The following is a 25,661-nucleotide window of genomic DNA, read 5'->3' on the forward strand; positions in this document are numbered from 1 at the left end:
ATTTGCTCTCCTACCTCACACACAAGCACACATTTGCAGGGCCACAAGGAAAGAGTGGCTGTGAGTAGCGGCTGCTGACACGGTGACCCAGTCCAGTGGATGTAGGTTACCCTCAGCTTATTCACAGAGGTGCTGACAGGGGGTTCATTGTTGCTGACAACCAAAAGAGATTCTGTTTTATAGTAGTATAATGTTTTCGGAGTGAAAAAGTCAATACTTTGGCTGTTGACTTGAAACTTATTTTTTATCATGGCGACGTAAAAGAAATCAGCACACATGAAATGAGTTTGAGCCATATCCAAATCATTCAGCGTGAAGTGGGACAGCGTACGCATACATCATCTACTTCAACAAAATCCAGCCTCGCTGTTTGAGTCTCACCAACTACAAAATAAAGTACTCGTGTTTTAGTATTTTTTTAGGTTTTCACTTGTATTTTTACTTGTATTTTACTGTGTTTTCAGGCTCTACAGAAATTAGCCAGTCAGTACCTAAAGAGGGACTGGCCTGGAATCAACCCTGATGACCAGAGAACAGACTACAGGTAAGTGTGTGTTTGACATAAGCAGAAATACGAGTCTACTTTCCATAACATTAGAAAGGAACACTCAGCACTACCACTCAGATAAAATCCGAATCCCAATGCTGAGTGTACAGTGTACAGCAGTTATGCGTCGTTGCTCATTGTTACAAAGATGCTGAATTATAAAAGCCCGAGATGGATCCAATTTGAAACTAAACACAGAAATGACAGATTTAATTCTGCACTTCACACTTTAATTGGGATTGAATTCATGCTCCATTGCATCTAGCAACTACAGCAACTTCCCAGTCTCACTCAGTCTGGTTGAATGCTTTGGTGGGGGGGCTGCTGCAGATGATGACAACCTCCTCCTGTGCTTCTTCTGTAATGCTATCAGCAGGACTAGCTTCCCTGCCACCAGCAGCAAAGCTGTCCCCAGGGCATGTTCAGCCCCCAGAAAACACAGTGAAATGTTTATTAAGTGGCATTGGTGGTACACTGAACACCCTGGTGTGTTTGCTTTGCTGCCTTAATATTGATATCACTGTACACTGTTTTCAGTTCAACCCCTCCCCAAACACAGTTACGGTCAAACAGAGAACAGAACAGAGAGAGGCAGCGTGACTAGAAATGAAACCAAAAGCAGTTGACTCTCAGTGAGCTGAAATGAAACAAGCACACAAAAATTAGAAACATAACAAAAAGGAGGGGTAGTCAACGGTGGGAGAACACTGTAAACAATGACCCTCCCCTCCCTGCTCCTCTGGTGCATGCACATACAGTCGTGTATATATTTGTTTCTTAGCCCTACTTGATGCATCGAATATAAAATATGTCAACACTTTTCAGAAGAATGTTGTGAATTTGTAACTAATTTCTCTCATGTGGAGTTTGAGTTCCAGAACAGCAGCAGTGCAGTGCCAATGTGCTTTGTCTCTATAATTAGGAATGTGTATGCAGTGTGGAGGTCTTACCTAGAGGGTACAGTGCAGGTGAGCCAGTCCAGGCTCAATGTGTGTGACAACTACAAGAGTCAGGTTTCAGAGCCCGCTAAGACCGTCAGACTCTACAAGGAACAGCAGCTGAAAAAGGTGAGTAGATTGGTGGAGTCATAGTTTCCTGAAGCAATCTTGGTTCTCTATTTCTCTATTCATCTCTGTAACGTCCTTCCAGATACACACACTGAATAAGAGTGACTCACATTGCTCTGTTTTGTCTCTAAGAGCTTCCCTTTTCCCTTTTTTCCCACACAGACCATAGATCAATTGAGTGGTATTCAAGCAGAGCTGCAGGAGTCTGTGAAGGAGTTAGCCAAAGCCAAGAAAAAATACTACGACTGTGAGCAGGTTGCCCATGCTGTACGAGAGAAGGCTGATATAGAGGCCAAGTATGTTCACAACAGTACTGTGTGTGTGTGTGTGTGTGTGTGTGTGTGTGTGTGTGTGTGCTTGTGTTAGCAGGGATGTACTTGCATGTAGAAATAGTATGACCAAATAGACGGCCTCTAGTGTCAAATAGAGTACCATCACGAAAACAAAGCTGGTTAACCACATAGAGAGAGTACAGAGTAGGAAGGAGAAGCATCATCATCATCATTACAAGGCTGAAGAAACCGTTTGTGTGGTAAACGAGAGAAGACAAGAGACCAGAACACTAGAAGAGAGTCTTGGTTGAGAAACAAAGAATGAATCAATTCAAATAAAGCCCTTTTTATTTATATTTATATGTTTATTTAATATGCAAATAAATTGAGTAATCAGTTATGAAATGGTTCGAGGTTGATCAAAGATTATCAGACTTTAAATGCCTGCCAAAAAAGAGTTAAGTGTACTAAGCTTTCTTAAATAACAGCCCATTGATTCGTAGAGAACTTCTGCTAGGAGAATCAAACATTTCAAAGCCATAATTGCCACCAAAGTTTGAACCAGTGCTGATAAGTATTGTTTTCCTCCCAGCCCCAGGTAGCAGTTGCTGTGGTGACATTTTCACTTCATTGAATTCTTGGCTTCTGTTAGTGCCCACATCGATTGGCCAGTCAACTCATTTCTTTTCACTAACACTCAGTATAAAGTCACAGCCACAGAAATGACCGCACTGCTGCTTTGCCATTGTGTCTGTGTGTGTGTGTGTGTGTGTGTGTGTGTGTGTGTGTGTGCGTGCGTGCGTGCGCATGCATGCATCCGCCTGCATTTCAGCAGAGAAGAAATATGTCGAGACATTAGTCACTGCCAACCACAAAGAACACACCCGAACACACGTGTAAATGGCGAGACACAATACCCACTTCATATGTTCAACACCTCTTGGCACTTTTAATATGGCAACATAAACAGAAACACAGTGCGTGTACACAAACAATTACACATGCAAGTGACAGACGTGTTCACATAGTCTTGATACATTTTTCATCGGTATGTGTGAGAGTTAATTGAATACACGCTGCCTGTATTGACGCACACAAGCAGCGTAGAGGAAAACAGACCTCACATCATGTGATCTGACAGGTCCATCTGATGTCACCATTAATAAATCATGATGGCTGGATCAGGCTGAGATTTATTGTTGTCAAGCTCCAGCTGGTTTGGGGTCAATTTATGACACCTGCTCTCAATCTGGGGTTTGAAATAATAGATATTGTGAAACTGAAATCTTTCTTTCCTACACCATAGCTAAATCCACATATTGTGATATTGTAAAAGCAGATGTTTAGTAAAACGAGCCAGCCTCTACCATGTCAGTATGAGTTGAAAAGTGAAATTCAAATGTTCAGTTCAAATGCAGTTATTTACAGTTAGTCATTGACAACCATGCAATAATTTGAAAAAATATTTGATTGATTTGACAAGCCTGAGGTCAGACAGTATAGTAGACAACCATTAATAATTAGTAAAAACCTATTTTTAATAGAAGCAAAGAGTATGCACTTTTTGTGAGGATGCACAATATCAGCACTGCATTGATAACTGTTAATTTTGGAATTTATCATTATTGGATTGATGGTCAGTATTTTTAGGGGCCCGGTTCTGCTCAGGTCTCTTCTCTTTCTTTTTTTTTTTGCTCATTATCTGTTGTTCATAATGATGTGATGATGGTGTGATTGATGGGCTTTGCAAATGTTTTGGAAGTGAATACAAAAAAATGTTACTTTCACAGTATTAAGATGTGTTTTTGAGTATGTAAAATATGGAAATATATATAAAAAAATAATGTTATAAACTTGTTTTTGCACAAATGATAAATAACAAAATATGCATCTCTTCTTTTAGTTCTATGCATTGATAACTCAGAATTGCTGATTAGATTATGTAATGATGCAGTGTTCATTAAGATGAATGTCTTGCTCTGTTTGTGATTTCTACTTCAGGTCTAAACTGGGTCTGTTTCAGTCAAGAATTAGCTTGCAGAAAGCAAGTGTAAAGGTAAGTGGCTTTTTTCAAAAACACTTGCCTGTGAATCCAGATGTCTACCTGCTGTATCATGACATATTTCCAAGTGAGGGTGGCAGGAATTTGATTGGAACGCTTAAAAATTGTTGGAATGTGGAGTGTGTCATACCACTGACAGGATAGCAATATCTGTCAGGGAGAGAGAGAGTGAGAGAGACAAAGCCCTCATCATGTGGTCTGTAAATGTCCTGTGCATGATCTGGAGCTGTCACAGACTTTGCTCAAAATGAATACATTAGAGCCAGTGGACCTGTTACCTCAGTATTATGGGAAAAGAAAACAGGTGTGAGGAGGCAAAGAGCCAGACACACCAGCATGCTGTTTTTGCTGGCTTACTAATTAATGTCCTGTATCAAAGCTCCTACACATATAAACTATTGAATGCCTCTGAAAGTTGAAAATTGATTAATCTTTTGTGTTTGCAGCTTTAATCAGCCCTAAGAACTATAAGCATGTTTGTTTGTTCCCATGAAGAGGCTTAATTTCTGTTACAAGTGCGATATTGAAAGGTTGTCTATCTGTCTCTCTTTTCAGTTGAAAGCCAAGAGAAGTGACTGCAACTCCAAAGCAACACAGGCCAGGAATGACTACTTGTTAACACTAGCTGCTGCCAATGCTCACCATGACCGCTACTACCATACAGATCTACTGCACTGCATACAGGTAGTTATGGACAGAACTGAATACGGTGTGAGCGAATCAACCTAAAACTCTGCAGTCTTTCTGTGCTTACTTTTAGTAAGACGGCAAATTTGTTGAAAGCAGAAACCAGGAGGCTGAAACTGTAGTTTTCTAAAACTGGAACGACATTTTCTTTTTTTTACCAGTTCTGACTTAAGTTTCACACACTAAAAGTATCCTGAGGGTGTTTCTGGGAGTGGAGACATATTTCCGGGTACTAGAATTCAAAGTGGGGAGCTACTTTGAATTAAAGCTCCATCTGGGATCAAATGTCCTCATTTTATGAGTCAGAATCCTTTTCAGTATCAGTGAAGAAGTTGGAGTGGAAAGAAATCATACATGACAAAGTGATGATTTCACAGTTTTGCCTTTTCAAAGAGTCATTGAGTTCTCTGGATTTATGATTTGCTTGGGGCTCATTTGAAGCAAAATCCTACTAAATGAGCAACCCCCTACGTCTACTCTTCATGAATGATGGGTAGGCATGAAATCATAATTTTCATAAAGTTGACTGAGCCAAGAGCAAAGGAATAATCAGAAAGCTTGGGGGGTGGGGCATTATCACTGTTGAAACTGTTCAGCAAATCCAAAAGGTTGCATGTAAATAAGGCTGCTGCATCAGTTATGTTTTCTCTGCTATTTCAGTTTTAGATTCAAACAGGAAAGGACTCAGAGACTCATTTAGGCTTCAGAAACAATTTAACATGACGTACAAATTTTCAATTCCTGTAAATCAGTCAGGCTTGATGTTTTATTGTATGCATCTGGAAATACAGTAGCCTAACTGCCCTAGGTCTTCCAACTGCATGAAACATCATTCATCTATCTTACATGTGTTTGGTGTCTTTTAATACTTCTGTGGCATGCACTGTAGGTTTATGTTTTAATGAGTCATTAAATTCTCAGTCATAGGCTATGGTGTTAATGTAAATTGAATGCAGTAGAAATGTTAATTTTTGCTCAGGCTGTTGAGGTAATGTTATAATAAGTAGTTAATGCAAGAATTAATGCCAGATTTACATTTTGGTTTGATGACACAACAAAGATGCACAGGACTTGAATGAAGAGCAGAAAGTAGTGAGGACACAATCCCTGGAGACTGTGGGATGTTACTCTGAAAGCATCTGCTTTGGGTGACCAACGGTGGGATTGCAGGCTTTGAGGAAGAGGAGAGTCTGCTGATAGATGCATTGATCTCTTATGGAAGCAGCCAGACAGTGGCGCATCAGAACTAAAGTCAGCACTCAGGCTGATGTTTAACTCCAACATGGATTGATGTGGACACAGTTGTGTAGTACTTGTGTTTGCATGTAGTAGATCAGTTTCTAGTGGGAAGGCCAGTGTTGATTGTTGTTTTAAACATGTTTGGGAGGCATTTCTCCTGCATCCACACTCCAGCCAGTAGATAGCAACAGAATATCATACAATTCACTGAACGGACCAAGGAGAAAATAAAAATCTAACATGGATCTGATGAGTTCCAATCAGCAGCCTTCCACAGGTTATCTATTTTGATACCATATAGGAGAGGGGGATGTTTTTCTTCCCACACGAGTTTGGACACAGTTACATGGTGTGATTTATTGGCTTCAGAATTGTGATGGATTCAGGGAACTATCCTTAAGTAATGGAACATGAAGCTGACCATTGTAGCCTACTTCTGTTTGAGTTTCTTAGTTTTGCTTTAGATGGGGAGGTTTTGCCAAACTTTTAAAATGATAAAGTTGGACACACTGCTTGGCATGATTGAACAAAGTCATGTACTTTACGTTTGTAGACATACTGGACTTTGGGTTTTCATGTGATTATTGCAGCGTATTGGTCTTATGCTAAAAGAATGAAGGTTCTTTTGAGTCTAACTTTAGACTGAATATAACCAATTTAATTATGTCAAACTTGAAAGAAAAAAAAAGTACAAATATGTGTCCTTGAGCTCCTCACGCCAGTTGAACAGCCAGTGTCACATGTTGATAATACATATACACACACACACACACACACACACATAGTACACAGAGCACACACAGTAAATTATTAGCTGTTTATGTGCCAGTCATAGCACAGGCTCCATTGTCAAGGCTGTTTTTAAGACCCAGGAGGAAGTTTGGTATTTTTTTTGTCTCAATACTCAATCAAACACTGAGTGATATCATTCTTTTCATGTAAATTCCATTTCTCATGGATCAAAGATCAAATTTCAGTTGCATGTGCCCAATCAAAACAGATAAATCAGACTCAAATATCTACTTTCCAGTGGGATTAAAAAACAAGAAATCCAGATCTGCTCATCACTAATGCTTGCTGTGATTTTGACTTGCACTTAGCAAAGATAATTCTATTAAGCTGTAACAATTGTGACATTGAGAGTATTGCTTTAATCTGGCAGTAAGCTGATTATTAGACATGCACACGGAATGACAGTCTGCCTTAACCGCAGTGAGACACACCTCAGCCACTGTGTGTTAAACGTCCTCAACAGTTTGTGTGGGTGATGTTTTCTTTTCAAATCTTTCCTAAACCTGACACCTACGCAGACATATGTAGGGAGGCGTACAATTGTGAAACTGTGACTTTGAATCTGAAACACTGTTTCTTTTATTTTACTTCTAAATGGTGAAGTGAATCTCATTAATAAAGTTCCTGTATTGTTTTCTCTTTCTCGTCTTTGTATTCTCTCTCTCTCTCTCTCTCTCTCTCTCTCCCTCTTTCTCACATACTGTGCCTAAGGCGTTTATGAGCATCTATACTGTGAGGCCATTCTGAATAATAGATCCTCAACTCCATGTGACAGAAGGACAAGACTGCAGGGAAATGCGCACATGCACAAATGCATGCATGCAAACACACAAGGAGAATAGGGGACAGTGCTAGAGGAAACCAATCTGCTGGTTCTTTCTCTCTTGCCACTCTGCAGTTTTTTTATCCATTGTGTTGTCACCTGAAAGTCATTGATAATAACAAAAGAGAGATCCAAAATTACATAAAGAGACATTTTTGCTCCATGGGATCAATCAATACACACAATGCGGAAAACCCCATCAGTGACACTTGTGACCAAACCACAATCATACAACCGCATCAGCATACAAGTATCAACACCCTTTACCAAGATAAAAATCATTCATATCTTAAATGTAAAAAAAAAAAAGAGAAGATAAAAAATTGGCAAGATGTGAAATAATGGAGAGCGTTGATGGAGATGATGGATGAGGAAGAGACTGACTTAGATCTGAAGTTCACATCATAAAACCTGACTGCAGCTGCTGGAAAAACATACATCTTAAACTGAGCTGCTGTCCTTGTCAATGTGACAGCAGTGAAAGGGCAGCAGAAGAACACACTGCTGCTCCACATCTCCCTCTGCTGTTCGCTGTCAGCGTCTTTATTACTGTCCATCATTTAAGTCCCCCTGCCAGACACACACACACACACACACACACACACACACACACACACACACTAAACTTGTCCTTGTCTGCTTCATTGTGCTGTGCTTATTGTATTGTTCAGACTGATGCAGTCATTCTTCTCAAACACACACCCAAATAAAAACACCCACCCACTGACAAGAATATGGGGCTTTTTCTAGAGGCAGTCTCATTTCATCCCAGTGCTTCTGTTAATAGATGAACGAAAGGGAGGAAGAGGAGAAGAAAAGAGTGGCGGAAATGAGCGGTATGATGAGGGAACATTTAGAAACATTTTGGCCAACAATCCACCCTTAATGACATAATTTCCTCATGACTATTCCATTGTTTTATAAGCATGTGTGTAGATGTATGTGTACACACACACACACACACAATGTTGTAAATGTTTCATCCTCTGCCCAACGCAGTGTATGCAGATTCCTGAGAGTGTGAGCTGCTTTCATAAAGTACTTTGTCCAGATGAGAGAATTCATGTCTGAGTATTTGTGTGTGTGTCTGCGGTCTCTGTGTTTTGTTGAATCAGAATCTGAACCCATTCACCTTCCCCTGCAGCTGTGAGAACACGATCCAAAGAACACTTCAGTCATATACACACACACGCACACGCACAGGCAACACTTCTCCCAAACACAGATTTTCTGTCTGTCTGTCTCTCTCTTGCTCTCACCCACTAATACCTTTTCTATCATATAAAATCCTCTCTCTTCCTCTTCTGCCTGCTATCCTCCTCCTCTCTATTACCTCGTTGTCTTTTTCTGTCTGTCTCTCTTTCCTCTCCGTCTGATCTGTTTTGGCAGTGTGGCCTAAAGCTTGGCAGCACCAGCCCGGTACTAGAAAGGCTGTTCATTTGGACTTCATACCTCATTAAACATCTTTATTTCTGTTCATCAGAATAATAATAACAGCTGTCAAAGAAAACACCTGGCTCTTGTTTTGACCTGTCAATTCCTGATCTTTATTTTTTTATGTAGTATTTGTCTATTTATTTAAAATCATAATAATTGTGGTTACAGGTGTTGACAATACAGACAATATATTTCAGATTTAACTGTAATCCATTTATTCTGCCATCATGTAAACTTTATTTACATTATTTGGATTGTTAAATCTAATCCTAGGTGTAGTGTTTCACAGTTCAGCTAAAATGATACCTTGTTTCATTTCTACAGACAAAAATAGCTCTCTGACATTTTGAGGAAAAAAAGAAAATAAAGTAAAAAAAGATGTATTACTCATTGTAAATAAATATAATCTTTTCACAGATGATGTGCATATTAATAATTTTCGAAGTATCCCAGGAGAATACTACATTCACAGCGATATGGAAAAATAAAAAGTATAACCATCACCATAACATTTTAAAATAGACCTTCAAAATATATTAAAATACTGAAAAGCAGTATATTGACTTAAACTATCTGATTTTAATTATTTCAGTTTCATTATCTAGCACATCGTAATAATTGTTTTTTTCTCCTGCTTGGTCTTCTCTTTATTTCATCTTCTATTGTGATGTAAGTTAATATTGTTTTCTATTTAAATCCTTATGCAATTACTGGCTGGATGTTGCAATTTGATCAATTGCATGGATTTTTTTCTTTATTATTTTTTTTCTTGAATGGTTCAAATTTAAGTTGAATTGATTCTTTTGAGAAAAAAAATATCACCCTTCTATAAATATAAATGCCTTGGAAGCCTACACATGTGTTTTCAGTTACTCTGACTGATGAAACCTTGACTCAAGTCAAACCAGATTTCAGGTGGGGAGATTTACTTGTGTGATGCGGCAAAAAGCAGACAGGAAACGCCATCTGTGTGGATTTGAGCAAAAACTATGTAAACGAGCATGGCTAGTTGCAGACCACAAAGTTAGAATTACACAGGGTCACTCTGGTTTCAGTGGAACTCCTAAAATAAGATATAAGGTTATATATATATATATGTATTCATCAGCGCATCCCATGTAAATAAGTATATTGTTTATTGGTTTCTAAAATGTGTATAATTGCATTTATCCAGCTTCTCTCTGATCTCCTCTCCCTATTGATTGATTCCCTTATACTCCGCACTTAATAGAAAAGGATGAAGAAAATGAAAGGCATTGTTGCAATCATTAATCTATCCCATTCACCCCTGGTGTCCCCCTCTTGTCCTCAGGCCCTGGACGGCAGGATCTATGAGCATGTGAAAGACTACCTTGTATCGCTGTGTCGTACTGAGCTTGAAGCCTCACAAGCTACACACAACACCTTCCAATTCCTGTTGGACAAATCCACCAGGGTGAGTCAAATGTGCTGAGAAATGCACACACACACACACACACACACACACACACACACACACACACACACACACACACACACACACACACACACACACACCCTTTCATGGAACATTGTAGATTCTGTGTTTTTTGTTCCCAAACAGCCATCAATCTTTTGACAGCAGCATAGAATAATAAAATTGCTTATTTTGCGGAAGCAAAATATATTGCTTTAGTTACATTAATGTGAAACATCGACATCTTGAGTTCATTTGTTATACTAGGCACTATTTTTCTTACATTACATGGTGGAGGATTTCTGCAGAGGACTGGCATATGTTAGCATTCAGCTTTTGAACAAAAACTGTTGAAATGAAGTATGCTTGATTGCTAACAAGCTAAATGAATAAACGGTGTGTTACAGACAATGTAGGACTTTGGTAAGAGGAAAACTAATACTTCGGGTGTTTGTAGGTATTTCAGTGCATATTAGAACAAACCTAAAGTATTCTCAAAAGCAAAATCATGACTTTTATGCTTTCATCTCTACTGTATAAGAAGCTATTTATCAGACAATGTCCTGGGAACATAGTTCCCTGTAGATATATTATCTGTAATATGTATTTCTTTCTTAAAGGTGCCCAGAGTTGTCTTGTCAACAAGTGAAAGTTTTGTTTACATTAGAGTATTTCTCAGCACAATGCATACAGTGTCCCTGAGGTGCCTTTCCTCCCTCAAAACACATTTACAAAGCTATTTCTGGAATGAATATATATATATATATATTTTTTTTTTGTTTTGTTTTTTGTTTTGTTTTTTGTTCATCTGTGTGTATTTGCAAACAGGCTTGTTCTTCCTTTGTGCGTTAGTGCAGTTGTTTACACACATGGCCAATGCTAAATCCAGAAGATCAATACAACACTAGTCACAAATGTCAGGCATATGCCCACAGGACATTCTTGAACTATCATTGATACCAAATGTTCGTAAGTATCTGAACCTCAGAATGTTTTTTCTATGGTACACTCACCTTGTGTCGGCTTTGAAGGTAGCTGTAAAACAGTTGTAGTTTGCTCCTTTATAGGGATACAGAGGCTATGATCAGCTTTGATTTATTGATGTGGTGTATTCCAATGCTAAGATCAATCATATTTCTGTCTCTTCCTCAGATAATTCAAGAGTTCAACCAGCAGTTGTTCATGCAGGAGAACCCGGTGTTTCACAAAGCACATGACTTCCAATTCCAGCCCAGCGAGTGTGACACGGTGAGATTCAGCAGCACGGGGCTGTTGTACTTATAGGTTGTTTTTTTATAGTGTGTTCCGGGGGTGACATACTTTTGTATGAGAGCCCAGAAGTTAGCATTGCTAAGGGTTCCCTCATCCAAAAGACAATGGGTTTTCCACAATGATTTTTGAATTGTTAATGAAAATATGTTCTGTGGTAAACAAAAGTTTATGCGACTTGTGCATTTTCTTCAACAAGATAATCCTCATAAATTAACTGTATTATCATTATCATTACCATTTCTCCTTTTAGACACGTAAACAGAGTCATAGGATGTCAAATGTAACGTTAACACTGTGAACAAACTACACCACACACGCATCACCACAACTGGCTTTGGCTTCTGGCTTCTGCTGTTTTTGGCTTGGTGGCTTTTAATGCTCATTACAAAATCTTCAGTCTTGTTTAGCTACTTGTAAGCAACCATATTTTTAGAGCAATGTTTTATTTATCAAGTGTGGTATTTACTGAACTGAAACTTATAAACCAAGTGTGGTAAATTTAACCAGAGATCTTATTTTAGGGAACAGATGTCCAACAGTGCTCACTGGTCTCTGGGTTGGAGGACTCATTCCTATGCCACTTTATTGAATTGTTTGTGTATAATTCTGTTCACTCAGCAGGGCAGTCACTCTCTCTCTCTGTCTCACACACACACAGACACACACACACATGCACACACAAACGCACGCACGCACACAGAGTAATCGGTCTTGTCTTGGTTGCCACGTGTTTTTTTTCTCCCTCCTACTTTTCTCTTTCTCTTTCTCTTTCCAAAACTATTTTTCATATTTCTAATTATTTCACTCATCTCAGTCTGTTTATTCTCTTAATTTAGGCAATCCAACTATTGCATCTCGGGTTTAGAGGCTAGGAATCAGGGAACCAAAGCTCTGATCATTGTTATTCTCCAGAGAGTTCTTTGGCTCTTTTGTTTCCAGTCTTTGGGTTTTTGTTACATGAACAATTCAGGACAGAGATGTCATTTTATCTTGTGTCTGGTGACAGCATGTTAAAAGCATGAAGCTTCTGTGTTCTAATTTTAATCAAATGTTGTGTGTCCATTGGGAACCTCTCATTGTAATGCCGCCTTCTGTCTTCCACATAAGCTGGACCAAAAAATCTTGCAGAATGTAAGAATTGTTTGTCAATTGATCCGTGTGTCTGTGAACATAATACAGTAGTGGGAAACATGATCTCTCAACCCTCAGGGGACTTGTTAAGAGTTGCTGGTTAAAGCAGATGTCTCCCAGTGGACGCCGGTACCCAGTTCTTCTATATAGTTTAGCAATTATTTTCTCTTGTGTCTTGACTCCTTTTGTGTTTTTTGTGTGTCAGCTTCCCCTCTGTGTGTTTTCTTTAACTCCGCTTTCTAGCACTTCTTTATCTCTAAACTTGTTTACGTGTACACACAGTATTCCAGCATTTCTCGCAACAACATGCTGTTCCTTCCTAATGTGTTCCTAATCCTGTTGCTAACACTTTTCCCTGAACTTTTTTCCATTAACCCCTCCTTGTATACTTGTGTCTGTGTGCTTGCACTGCTGCTCTTGGGTGTGTGCGGGTGCTTCCCTGCTTGTGTGTGTGTGTGCCAGACTCTGAGCTCGGTGCAGCAGTTGGTGGACATTGAGCCGTCGCCCGTCAGTGCCATGAGAATGACCCTGGCACAGGTAGTCATAACCGTTGTTAGCATTTCCATCTTCATAATTTACAGAAACCATCATACTCCATCCATGTCTGTCTATATCTGTTTATTCTGGTGAGTAATATAGTCTCTCTGAAACATTCCAAAACAAGACATTATTCAAGTTTTAAAATTTTATTTCAACCTCATCTGATTGATGATGTTTTTGCATCCTGCTGATAACAGTATGACTTATGTTTGAATACAAACTCCACAGCAACTTCGCCCTACAAAATAATTTGTCCCGTACCTGGTATTTATATGCGTTTGGTGCACTTTATGATTTTGAGATTAATCAACTGAAACGAATAGATTTAACATTAATTTAAAAATTAGCACTTTTTTTCAGGGTTGTTGATTTCTCTGCATGAACATGACTAAAAGATGTCAACAGCAATCTTGTTCATCTTTTCCAGACTCTGTGCCAAGGGGTCTACTGTTGGCCTCGCAGGTTTGGAGACAGTCCACAGTAGTAATAACTAACAACCAAATAAGTGTTTGGACATCTCTGTAGAGACAAAAAATATTGTTCTACCTCACAAAACTTCTTCCTTTTGATGCCAGTTTCAAAACAGTCTTCACACAGAGGGGAGTCCTTGACGCAGTCTTTACTGGGCATGAAACTTTTCTTATTTATAACTGTTAGTATTTATACATTGCATAGTCTGATGGTGGAACAAGAGAGGCACATTTTCTTGGTTATTGAATGCCACTGTTATGATGTGTGGTTTACAGCATTGTAACAATGTAATATTTATATTTGTTCATGAGCAACACGGTCTCTCTCTGGCTGCAGCATCGCCTATTCAAATATCAGTGTTCTGTCATCACTGTCCTGTAGATAAACAAGTCAATTGTTTAGTTTGTGTGATATTTTCTGGTTCATTTGTTGTTTTATGGGTTTAAATTTATTTTATTTAGACGCAAAACAACAGTGTTCTGGGTGGCATGGTGTTGCAGTTGTTAGTACTGTCACCTCACAGCAAGAGGTTCCTGGTTTGAGTCCCAGCTCAGGCACGGGATCTTTTTGTGTGGAGTTTGCATGTTCTCCCTGTGCCTGCGTGGGTACTCCCACGGCTTCCTCCCACAGCCCAAAGACATGTAAACAGGGACTAGGCTGATTGGATACTCTAAATTGGCTGTGAGTGTGAATGGTTGTCTGTCTATGTGTTGGCCCTGCTATGGACTGGCGACAGGTACAGGGTAATCGGGAGAAAATGGATGGATGGACAACAGCGTCCTCTCATTTCTTCCTTTTTTTTCTTCTTCATGGTTTCATAGTTTGAAACAAATGGATATATGAGCGATTAGGGGATGTCAGGCTCACTCTTGACCCTGTAGAGCTGTCCAGAAAATTGTTAAAGGTTGAGAAGCAATTATCAGTGTCAGAAACATGTGGGACTGAAAAGTTTCCAGCAGCTGTATTGAGAATAAAACAGCTAAGTTAAAATGTGGTAGGATTTTATGTGAAACAACTGCACAAATTATAAGTTGATAGTATTGTGACTGAGGGGTCCTACTTTTTTCAAAACCGAACAAAAAAAATACTAAAGCTGCGTAAAATTTTAGGCATCAACTTTTTATTCTGCTCGACAGTTAGCTGTTTAACGTTCTCATTTAGAGTTGCTTTCTGTTTCATCACAGGATATCTAGACACCCTGGACTGGCCACCACAGTTGCTTGTGTGGAATTATCTAAACCTTCATAAGAAGCCGCTAGATTTTCCTGTGGCCGGTACATCAGACAGCTTAGATAAAGAGGAGATAGTTTATGGTGTGAATGGATGGGAACTCACACCAGCAGCTCTTTCAGATAACATATATCTATGTGGTTTCATAATAACAGTTGCTCTATAGAGCATTCTAAATGACTGTTATTATGATGGGGTTGTTTTTCAGCCATGATTATACCATCATCCCTGTGCTGCAGTTCACGTTCCACTTAGGTGGCAGGATGACTTGCCATAATTGTACCTGTGACATTATAGCAGTCGTTAATGGGTTATCACTGTGACCTGCTTCAATAAATGCACGTTTCATATTGCTACATCATAGAAACAGACTTGTCCCACCATAGTACATAATCACTGAAGGTCCCTGTGACACTGTGATAATTAAAATAAAGGAAATCGATTACGCTGTACTGCCCATTACTACACATTTTGTAAAGAGAGTTCACTAAATGGGAAATGTAAACAAACATCATCAAAGAAAGTCACTTAAAGGCCACATGCAAATTGGCTCAGCTCTCTCCATGATGTGTCACTCTCCAAATCGAGTTTTCTGCCTCCCTGCCTTAACTCCCTTCAACGCTCTCTTGTCGAATGTAATTAAGCTGCAAATCTCCCCTGTAATACTCTTCGTTTCACACCTATACTTAGCCAGATTTATGCCCTAAGCAGCACATAATTAATAGATATGATGTGCATGGAAACTTGCAATTAAGATATCGTGTACTATCGTGTCGTCTCACTAACACACTTTCATTATCGGATTATGCGATTCCCAAGTCGCTCTTTTTGCAAACACATCAGTGACACTGAATAGATCTTCCTGCTTGACTTAATTTCTTGAAGGTCGTAGTGGGTTTTTTTTCTGCCTTTGGCCAAAATGAATGTCATACCTGACATTCTTTTGTTAATTTTTCAAACAAATATGTCAACCATATGTGTCACATCATTTGCCAGTAATAATTAAAAATCAGCAGCACATGTGCTCTTTCCAAAGAACAGGCTACTATGAAACACATCCCGCATAGTTTCCTGAGAGCAGATTTTATTTTGATTATAAGCACATGGAAAATAACATTTTGTGGTCGTTCATATTCCTGAAAGTCTCAAAATTTAACCCAAGTGTGACTTTTTGGAAAAGACAAAATTATTAAAAGTGTTACCATATAACACATGAACAGACTTATTCACTGGAATAAAATAGTGTCTCAAAAACAAGCCATGCAATGCCTCTCATGCGCGCTCACATGATACGCACAAACATGTACATTCACACAAGCACTCCTTCACATGTGGTTTTAATTGCAGATGTTTGTTTGTTCCCAGAGAATAACAATAGAATTTTGCAGTGCATGTGGTATTAATTATGTGAGAAGGAAACACTCTTTCTCTCTCTTGCTTTCTTTATCTTAATTAACAGCTTCTGCACATCACACACCTTGTTTACTTATCATTGACAGTGTACTTATGAGTACACTTATGTAAATCTGTATTTGCTTGCAGTGCCATTTTGTGTGTGTGTGTGTGTGTGTGTGAGACACTTTGTGTGTGTGTGTGTGTGTGTGTGTGTGTGTGTGTGTGTACATGCGTGCATGCATGTGCCTGAGATTACATGTTCTTACACATGCTTGTCTGGTTGTGTATTTGTCTATATTAGAGTCGTCAGCTGGAATCGGAGACGGGGACAACGGAGGAGCACAGTTTGAACAAGGAGGCCAGGAAATGGGCGACCAGAGTGGCGAGAGAACACAAGAATATAATACACTACAAGAGAGTGAGACAAACAGACACACACACACACACACACACACACACACACACACACATACTCAATTTCTCACAAACACATATGCTTGCAATTTCACATTCACACATTACCACCACAGTGCTAGAGAAATATATCTGGACATGAAGGTCTTCTTTTTTAAGAAACACACACTGTTTCTCGCTGACTTGTGTGTGTTTGTGTGTTGTGGTCAGTCGCTGGAGGAGTGTGAGAGCCACGGCTTGCCCCCCACAGAGCAGGGCAGAGCAGATCTTGAGATGAAGATAGAAGACTCCAAAGAAAATATACGCAAAGCTGAGGTTTGTGGATTTTCTTCCCCTTTTCCTGTTCAGACCAACATTAGCACAGCATGAGGTTACTGCATTCATGCAGCGGGAGTACTGACATAGAGGGGTTTAGCAAAGATTCTGCAGAAAAAAATATGAGATAATACAGCCTGTACAATTATCACTAATAGATGACAACATTTAAATTGGGTGAGCCAGTTGATTATCATTGCATAGGAGGATACGACTCGACAACTAGAGATGAAGAGTTAAAATCCTCCCCATAGTCTTCTGAACTGCTGTGTTTTTTGCGCCTGTTCAGCCTTCGAACTCATTGATCTGTTACTCAAAGTAGCAACTGTGATAGATCTGTCCAGGATCCAACCTGCCTCTCACCCAGTGCACTGCTGGGATGGGCTCCAGCCCCAGTGACCCCAAACAGGAACAGATGGATCCATCTTTCTTCTCTCCTTTTATTTCTGCTTTTGTTGTGCAAAATGGCAAGTTAAAGGCCCAGTGAAATGGAAGTCACAATCTCATTTGTTTCTGTATATTTACTTGTATCTGGTCGAAACAAAAAGTGAGGGAGGGGCTTGTCGCAGATTATGATTGATGTGTATGGGACCTGATAGTGTTGAATGTGCACAACTGCCTCTGCCTAATAGAGAATGTACACTACAGACTGTTGCTACTTCTTATTAGATCTCTGCTAATGAATGTGGATAAATAACTCAATCATGAGCCTCTTCAGACTTTCAGCATATTGTGACTTTAGATAATATGGATAACATTACGCTAGTGGAATGAGTCATTTTGAAGGGGTTGGGGTGGGGATGCACCTTGGAACTGCAGTACATCATTTGCTTCACGGGAGAGGAACATAAAAATCTGAGAACACATTGATGATGGAGGATGAGTCATCAAACATTTGATTGTTTTCACGGGAAGAGAAAAGAGGGATGTTGGTGTAAGATAGATACTCTGATACTGACTTATTTTGCTTTTTTATGTTTGTTTGGCGTATTTAGAGAGTTGGGGGCTCAAAGGTAGAGTGGCCGTCTAGCAACTGAAGGGTCACTGGTTCGATCCTCATTTCCCAGGTGACCATGTCAAAGTGTTCCGGAGTAAGATACTGAACCCCTAATTGCTCCTGATGGCCCTGCGATGGACTGGCGACCCGTCCAGGGTGAACCTCGCCTCTTGGCCAGTGTCAGCTGGTACAGGCTCCACCCCCCCCCACCCCCCCGTGACCCTTAGCGGATACAGTAAGTGGGATAGAAAATGGATGGATGGATATCAAGAGTAAAATAACAATTAACAGAGGGAAAATGCTTAGGTTTTCCTTTTTTTAGGCAGTATTTTCCAATATGCGTTCTCCAAAAGTGTTACATGTGTTACAAATGTTACACAGTTTTGACTCCAATAATAATAATGCACAATTTTGCTTTACAAACAAGGAATTTAAATAATCCTTGTTACACCCAGTTTCTCAGCTGAGGGACCATCCTTCCATCCATTCATTTTCTTCCACTTATCCTGTTAAGGGTTACAGGGTGGCTGGAGCCTATCCTAACAAACTTCACCCTGGCCGGTCACCAGTCCATTGCAGGGCCAACACATAGAGACAGACAACCATTCGCACTCGCAGTCATACTTACTGTCAATTTAGTGTATCCAATCAGCCTAGTCTCCATTTGCATGTCTTTGGACTGTGGGAGGAAGCTGGAGTACGTGGAGAGAACCCACACAGGAACAGGGAGAACATGCAGACTCCACACAGAAAGATCCCATGCCCGAGCCAGGACTCGAACCCAGAACCTTCTTGCTGTGAGGCAACAGTGCTAACCACTGCACCACCGTGCTGCCCACTGAGGGACTAATTATTGTCTATTATTTTAATTTGATTGTAAACAGAGTGAGTTGATATTCTGTTTGCTCCTCAGCAAAACGTATGCAGCAGGGTGCAATTAACTTCCATAGCCCAGGATTGATCAAGTTATTTGACGATACTTATATTCACTGAACCTAGAAGTCCATTATAGTTCATCGATTTGCAGCTTTATGTTGACTTTTGTAGGTTTAATCAGGCTTTTGGTGAGTTATCTCTGTCTTATTACTGCATTAACAGCACAAAGTGATCGCAGTTCAGCTATTAGGACCCAAGCTATCATATGTAACAGTGTCATATCTGGCATGTACATTTTGGCAGCAGGCCTTTCCATTTGCAGAGGTATCTATCATTCATGTATTGATTCTTACACATTTAGCCTGTCACACAATGAATGAGATCACAGCATCATGTGGACCCTCCTCTCTTTCCGGTGAGACGTAATAAATCTATAACCTCGCCTTCATCCTTCCCTATTTTGCACATTCTCTTCCTCTCCAAAATTCCCTTATACTGCAGGTCTGGCGCCCTCTGCTTTTAAGCTTGGTCAGAAACATTTCATATGCGACTATTTCACTTTCATCATTTTTCTTTGTTCATTCTCATAGGTCCTAACAGTTTTTCTAAAGTATACATGATGTAACATTTACTGCTGTAATGCTTCTCCACATTACAATAATAGCCCACACCATTAATAACCTGTGATCTCACTTTCTACAAATACATTTTTTTTAGTGCAAAGTGCAATCAGTTGACGACATCACTTTTTATTCTAGAGACCCCCTCCCTCACTGTCTCTCTGTTATTCTTTGCTCTTTAGGCCAGCACTACCTTGAGTGAGATATGAATATTTTATGAGCTCATTTAGTACAAATAGCTTCATTGCAGAGCTCTTATCACAGACTTTTAAAGGGAATGGAAGTAGTAGAAAACACATTATCCAGCTTTGATTACAAAGGCATTATCCGGAATGGGACAGCACCATTCTTCCCTTTCACACAAAGCACCATCTTCCAGATGCTTGTGGTTCCCATGTCAAAACCTTGTTAGCAAGAAAATTAACTCTAACGACTAACTGGCCTTATACCATTTGCCACTTTGGTAAATGAATTATTAAATATTAGTTCTTACACACCTGGCTCTTTGTGATTCAGATTGCTGCTGTGCTGCAGTGGATGAATTACTCATTCAGTAAAAGAAATTGATTGTGATTTGTGCATCATGTCAACTGCAGCAAGAAACATTTAATCATCTGTGTCAATTTATTAATTTATTAGTTAATGACTCATCACTGGCATATTACTGCCTCCTTGTGGCGTGGAAACTGCTCCCCACCAAATAAACCATTTTTCAAAGAGGAAACCGAGTAACACCCAATTATTTGAAATGAACAAATGAGCACAACATACATTTTCAATATTTCTTGAGATGTTTTTGGCCTTTTTGCTTTTTTCCTCCTTCTGAAAAGAATGAAACCACGAGAACATTTGAGGCAGGATGCTACTGCCTTTAAGTGCGGTGCTAATGTTGGTCTGAACAGGAAAGTCTTTTCCGAAGCAGGCTTCATCAGACAGTCTGGTCTCATTGCGTTTGTCATCAAAACCCTTCAAAAGGGATGGGAGTTTCCATTGATCGTCCTCACAGACACCAGAAACAAAGATAATAAGCAGAGGAAAGTTGATTTGAATTGTAACAATTGACACAATTCTTAAGTTGTATTCATATGTTGCAGATTGTTTTTAAAAACGCAATACACTCACACCCAATGCCCATTTAATAATAATTAAACAAAAAATGGTGGCACTTGTTTTATGAAGAAAAAAATATTTGATTAATTTAGCTGTATCATGAAACAAGCTGCCACTATACACGCGAGTACTTGTGTACTTCTTGATGTCTGGCTTTGGGATCCTTCATAGATATGCAGCTGATATCTTATGGCGCTTCTAAGAGCTTCGCCCAAAAAATATCCAACCTAGCAGATTTTTATTTGTCTTTAATGGAGGTTTTTTTTGTAAAGACGTGGTCCCCTAATTCAGAATTGATATAATCAAATAATGACAGGCAAACATGTGGTTGTGTTTCTTTTTTTCTTTTTCTGTTTTTCATTGCCGGTTGTTGCTGCTCAACACCTCTGGTATCCCACTGACTTCAGTTAAATAATGCACTGCTAGATATTATTAAAAGCACAGATGGCATCAAGTGTGTTTGCCAATATTTCATATTTTCTCCTCTTTTCTCCATTATGTTTTTGGTCCAAGAAGCAGTGGGAGCCAAGTCTTGTGCTTCCCCGTAACATTTGATGTGTGCTGCTAACGGAAAAGAGAAAAGCTGTAGCACTTAAGAGTCTTTTTATTGATCAAAGCTAAGAAGTCTTTCCTGACAGAGTCTATCTGACTGCACATCTCTGTGGGGGTAGGTATCAGTTATCAATCTGCTCTGTCAGCATGAGAGAGAACGGGAAGGAAGGTAATGAAAGGGGACATTAATGAAAAGAAAGGCAGACAGTAAGAAAAAATAGAAAGGATTAGAGATGAAAGACGGAGTTGGGGAAGCGAAACAGACAGGGATTTCCCTGCTTCTGGCTATAGCCTCATCATACTGTCTCATTAAAGAAGCGATATCAGCTGCTCACAGCTCATTAAAAGGAAACGGCAAGTTCCGAACAGTCTGCTTTCACAACTTGTATCTTCACAAAGAGATTGGATTTGCTTTCCAAGACATTTGTGACAGACTCACAACAGTTTGGGGGCGTTAGATGCGTGCTAACATGTTAAACTGTAAACAGTATGACTAGATTAATTCTCCCCTCTGGGTCATTACTGTATAGAGATGATTACTAATCATAAATTATAGCTATACAATATTTTTCAGCTGAAAAAATGTTGTTTGATTTCACTATTTATTATCCCCCAACTAAATAAACAGAAAGCAGAAAAAGTGCTATGCAGCAAGGAAACCAAACTGACAGCCACTGTTGTCCTAATAAGCAGACTCCTGATACTCTTGATGTACATTTAATGCTTTGGTTTTCAATAACAATAAAGCAATTTATGACCTTTACTTTGGTAGATTTAGCTCTAAGTCCTATCATTTATAATAACATTTTACATAACCTGTTAATTGGTAGTGATAGGTTTTTAGGGCACCGTGCTGCTGCTCTCAACTGTGTCTGTAATTAAGTGAATTAAAAATTTTGACTCAACAATTCAAGTTGTAATTAGACCCAGAAAAGATGCATACAAGCAGTCCAGTGTGTGAAGCTCTTTAATGTAGTTGGTGTGCTTACAGTTCCGAAACTTTTATTTCTCCAAAGACAATAAAGTTGAAAGCTGAGGCTCGGCTGGACCTTCTACGGCAAGTTGGGGTGGCTGTGGATACCTGGCTGAAGAGCGCCATGAACCAGGTGTGTTTTGTCTGTGTGTACCTCTGTAGCCAGAAATTATGTAAGCATTGTCAACGCCTGTTTCTCTCTTCTCAAAGCCAATGCTTTCTTGGCTAAATGCCTAAAATAAGGTCTGTGCCACAAACAAGCTTAAGATATTTTAAAAAAAATTTTCTATTACATAAAATATATCAGTTACAAAAAGAAGTCACGTTCATTTGTGAAGACTATCATGCTGAACAAAATGTGTACCTCACATATAAATTGTTGTTTGCCTCAAATCCTATATTCTGCGTAATCCAAAATCCAGTGTAAAAATACCCTCAGCTTTTACTTGAAGCAACCCATGGGGATACTAACTTCCAGGTTGGCCAACAAAAATACATCGTCCGTGCATCACTCTATTGTACATACAGTATGTATGTGTGTAAGCTGCACTCTGCATGAATGGTGTGAAGCAGATAATTATAATATGTCACAAGTGCATTCATACATGTATCTCTTAGTGTGTGGGCGTGTATACTCATATCCTTCCATGCATGATTACTAGTTTGCACAAGTAGATGACAGTGTGAATGTTGGCGCTTGTTCCTTCTCTGTGTATAAACCCCCCCACTCTTTCTGTGCATGCTGTAGGTGATGGAGGAGCTAGAGAATGAACGTTGGGCCAGCTACACTTCCCACGATCCCTCACTGTCGGTGAGACACCTCCCCTCACTCACTGGGCTTGTGTTGCTGATTTTTGCCAAGACATCCAAACCTGCTTCAATAAACCATGAAGGTTATTGCAAAAATTTGAGGGGGGGGGGGGACAATCCAGTACTCATGAGTTAATGGACCATTTTCCAAATCATGAGCCTAATGAAAAACCAAGAGTACATTTATAAATTTTAGACTCCAGTTTTTGACTTGGCAGGTAAGAGCAAAAATCTCACACTTGCCGGTCAGTTGTAGGACATTATTACCACACACCATCCATCATGCCTGAGCTGTGTCACATGCATGATGTCCTGTGTTAGTCAACACAAGACCACTAACAGTGTCACTGTATGTTAGACATATAGCTGCTTTTAACTCATTTGTCTTCACTGCAGTTTTGTATCTGACACCTCATGGATTCTCCCTCTTCAGTTCAGTGCACAATGTAAAATGTAATTTTAAACTCTGAGGCACTGACGTGCAACTGTAGACTTTTCATTTTTTATGATTTCATTATAAATGGAATCCACCCAGCCAGAATAGTTCTCCTGACAAATCACTTCCCGAATGATGTAAATTGCGAGATAATTGATCTCAGCCCCGCTGCCTAATCATCTGTCATGCCAGTTAGAGCCTCTTAAAACGCCATACGTGGCCACTGGAATACTGATGTAGTCCTCTAGCAACTCTGTCTTTTATTTCATGACCCCGAGTTTTAATGGGAGGTAGACTGACTCGTACAGATCTCAAGCCTGGAGATACCTCATTAGATCATCTCAGAAATGTGTGTCTGCTGTGTGTTAGGGGTAGACACCAATATCTCACCATAAAGTTGATCCATACAAAGTATTGCATGCGCTTAGATAGGCAGCTGCCAATAAATTCAATCAATAATATCATTACCTGAACCTGCCAAACAATCTTCATACTACAGTGGCATGTGTATAAGGTTCATTATCACATTACCTAGTGAGCTAGCAAGCCTTTGGCTGTTGGTCAAACCACAGTGGTCTTCTGTCTCCAAGCCACTGTAATTTTGGGTCTGCTGGATCGAATTTATTCATGTTGAGAGAAGGGAGATTTGTGACAGCTCCAGATTATGCGCAAGGCATTATACAGAGAACTGCCTCAGCAACTACTCTCTCTCTCTCTCTCTGTTTCTCTCGCTCTCTCTCTCTCTCTCTCTCTCTCTCTCTCTCTGTCTAGTCAGATGTGTACACGATTCCCTGTTAAGAAGATTCTTGCCTAACAGCACTGCATTCACTGCTGGGCTGTCAGAAAATCTGACCTATTTTCAGTATCATCTTTTTTGTCTGCTGCCCAGGAGGGCCCAGTTAGTTCCTCATCTCCAGATGATTGGTGGAATGCAGGTCCCCCAGTAAGAGCGATGTCACTGATGGGCATCATCTTCTGATCATGTCGATCACTGCTAGAGTCTTCATTGTGTGCACATTTGCTTGAATTGGGCATCAGCTCATTGCTTCTTCACAAGGCTGTTTCCAGCCTTCGTCATCCTCTGCTTCATGCTTTTATCCTCCTTTGGTACAAGCTGAGAGTTCCAGACGCACGTCAGGGATTTCAAGTTTTGTAGTTAGTTGTGCAAGTCTTGATCATCACTGGAAGAATCTGTCCCAGCCAGGGCTTCACCTACAATGATATTATTCTGGATATACCCATTTTCAGCAAATTCCTCCCAATGTAGTTTCTCCTGCTTTTCACAATGTAGCATTAATCCACTTAAAATGAGATTTAACCACAGATAGCATAGGGGAAATATTTATCACTTGAATTTTGTTTTATATATATATTCTCATGAAATTGTATTATTCTTTTTTCATGTAAGATTTCAAACAAATAGTTCGGAGAATATGACAGAACAGTTACTGTAGATAATGATAGGTATAACTTAATAATTTCAAACTATATCTCAGCTGTTCCAATGATGCACATTATTTTAAGCCTTAAACACTGCTCTCTCACTCTCTTTCTCTCTCTCTATCTCTCTCTCTCTCCCTCTGTGTGTGTGTGTGTGTGTGTGTGTAAACATAGTCTGCTCAAATGGAAACACTTGTCATTCTGCTCACATGACATTGCAGCTTGCAGCTAACACCAGAGAGAAAAGAGAGTGATGCTAAGCGTGGGGAAGAAAGAGAAAGTCTGGAGTATGAGTGAGAAAGAAGCCTTAGAAGAGATAAACGGGGGTAATGAAGAAGGGATGATAGCGGGAGTTTGCAGGCGAAGGAGGAAAGACTGAGACAATTACAGAAAAGAAGGGGGAAAAAAAGGTGGTGTGAGGTGAAGGAGTGAGGGGGAAATTTTGAAAAGGGAGCTGTGTCAGAGTGATAATGCTGAAGTAAATTTGGACGTGGAGGTGAGAACACTGGGGCGATTGTGGGAAAACTGCAGTCTAAAATATAATGGTGTTTGTGGGGGAGTGGTGCACAATTCCACTAACCAAATGGTGATCAACGTGAGGCCCTGGAATTGGTTTGAACTTAATCTGATAACTGCAGGATGTGCAGGCCTGTAACCTTTTAAACATCTGACAGGCTATTTCTGAATATCTTGTTGTTGACATCTGCATATATCTCAC

General features: G+C 39.7%; 1 protein-coding gene across 3 annotated transcripts in view; it reads left to right on the forward strand.

Moving 5' to 3' along the window:
* The window catches only part of fchsd2 (FCH and double SH3 domains 2), a 60,494-nt gene that overhangs the window by 27,583 nt on the left and 7,250 nt on the right, over positions 1-25,661 (forward strand). Inside the window, exons 4-15 of one of the 3 annotated variants that reach the window (XM_086215757.1) lie at positions 465-544; positions 1,470-1,614; positions 1,777-1,910; positions 3,888-3,942; positions 4,504-4,632; positions 10,239-10,361; positions 11,514-11,609; positions 13,227-13,301; positions 16,702-16,818; positions 17,025-17,129; positions 22,301-22,390; positions 23,006-23,068. In XM_086215757.1, the coding sequence (XP_086071883.1) occupies positions 465-544; positions 1,470-1,614; positions 1,777-1,910; positions 3,888-3,942; positions 4,504-4,632; positions 10,239-10,361; positions 11,514-11,609; positions 13,227-13,301; positions 16,702-16,818; positions 17,025-17,129; positions 22,301-22,390; positions 23,006-23,068 (1,212 nt within the window). The remainder of the gene's footprint in view (positions 1-464; positions 545-1,469; positions 1,615-1,776; positions 1,911-3,887; positions 3,943-4,503; positions 4,633-10,238; positions 10,362-11,513; positions 11,610-13,226; positions 13,302-16,701; positions 16,819-17,024; positions 17,130-22,300; positions 22,391-23,005; positions 23,069-25,661) is intronic. The other 2 variants (XM_086215758.1, XM_086215759.1) reach the window with 2 other exon arrangements.

This window comes from Aulostomus chinensis, chromosome 10 (assembly GCF_037954235.1).
Source record: "Aulostomus chinensis isolate RoL2024-O1b breed Wild chromosome 10, RoL_Achi_v1.0, whole genome shotgun sequence".
In the NCBI taxonomy this organism is placed as follows: domain Eukaryota; kingdom Metazoa; phylum Chordata; class Actinopteri; order Syngnathiformes; family Aulostomidae; genus Aulostomus; species Aulostomus chinensis.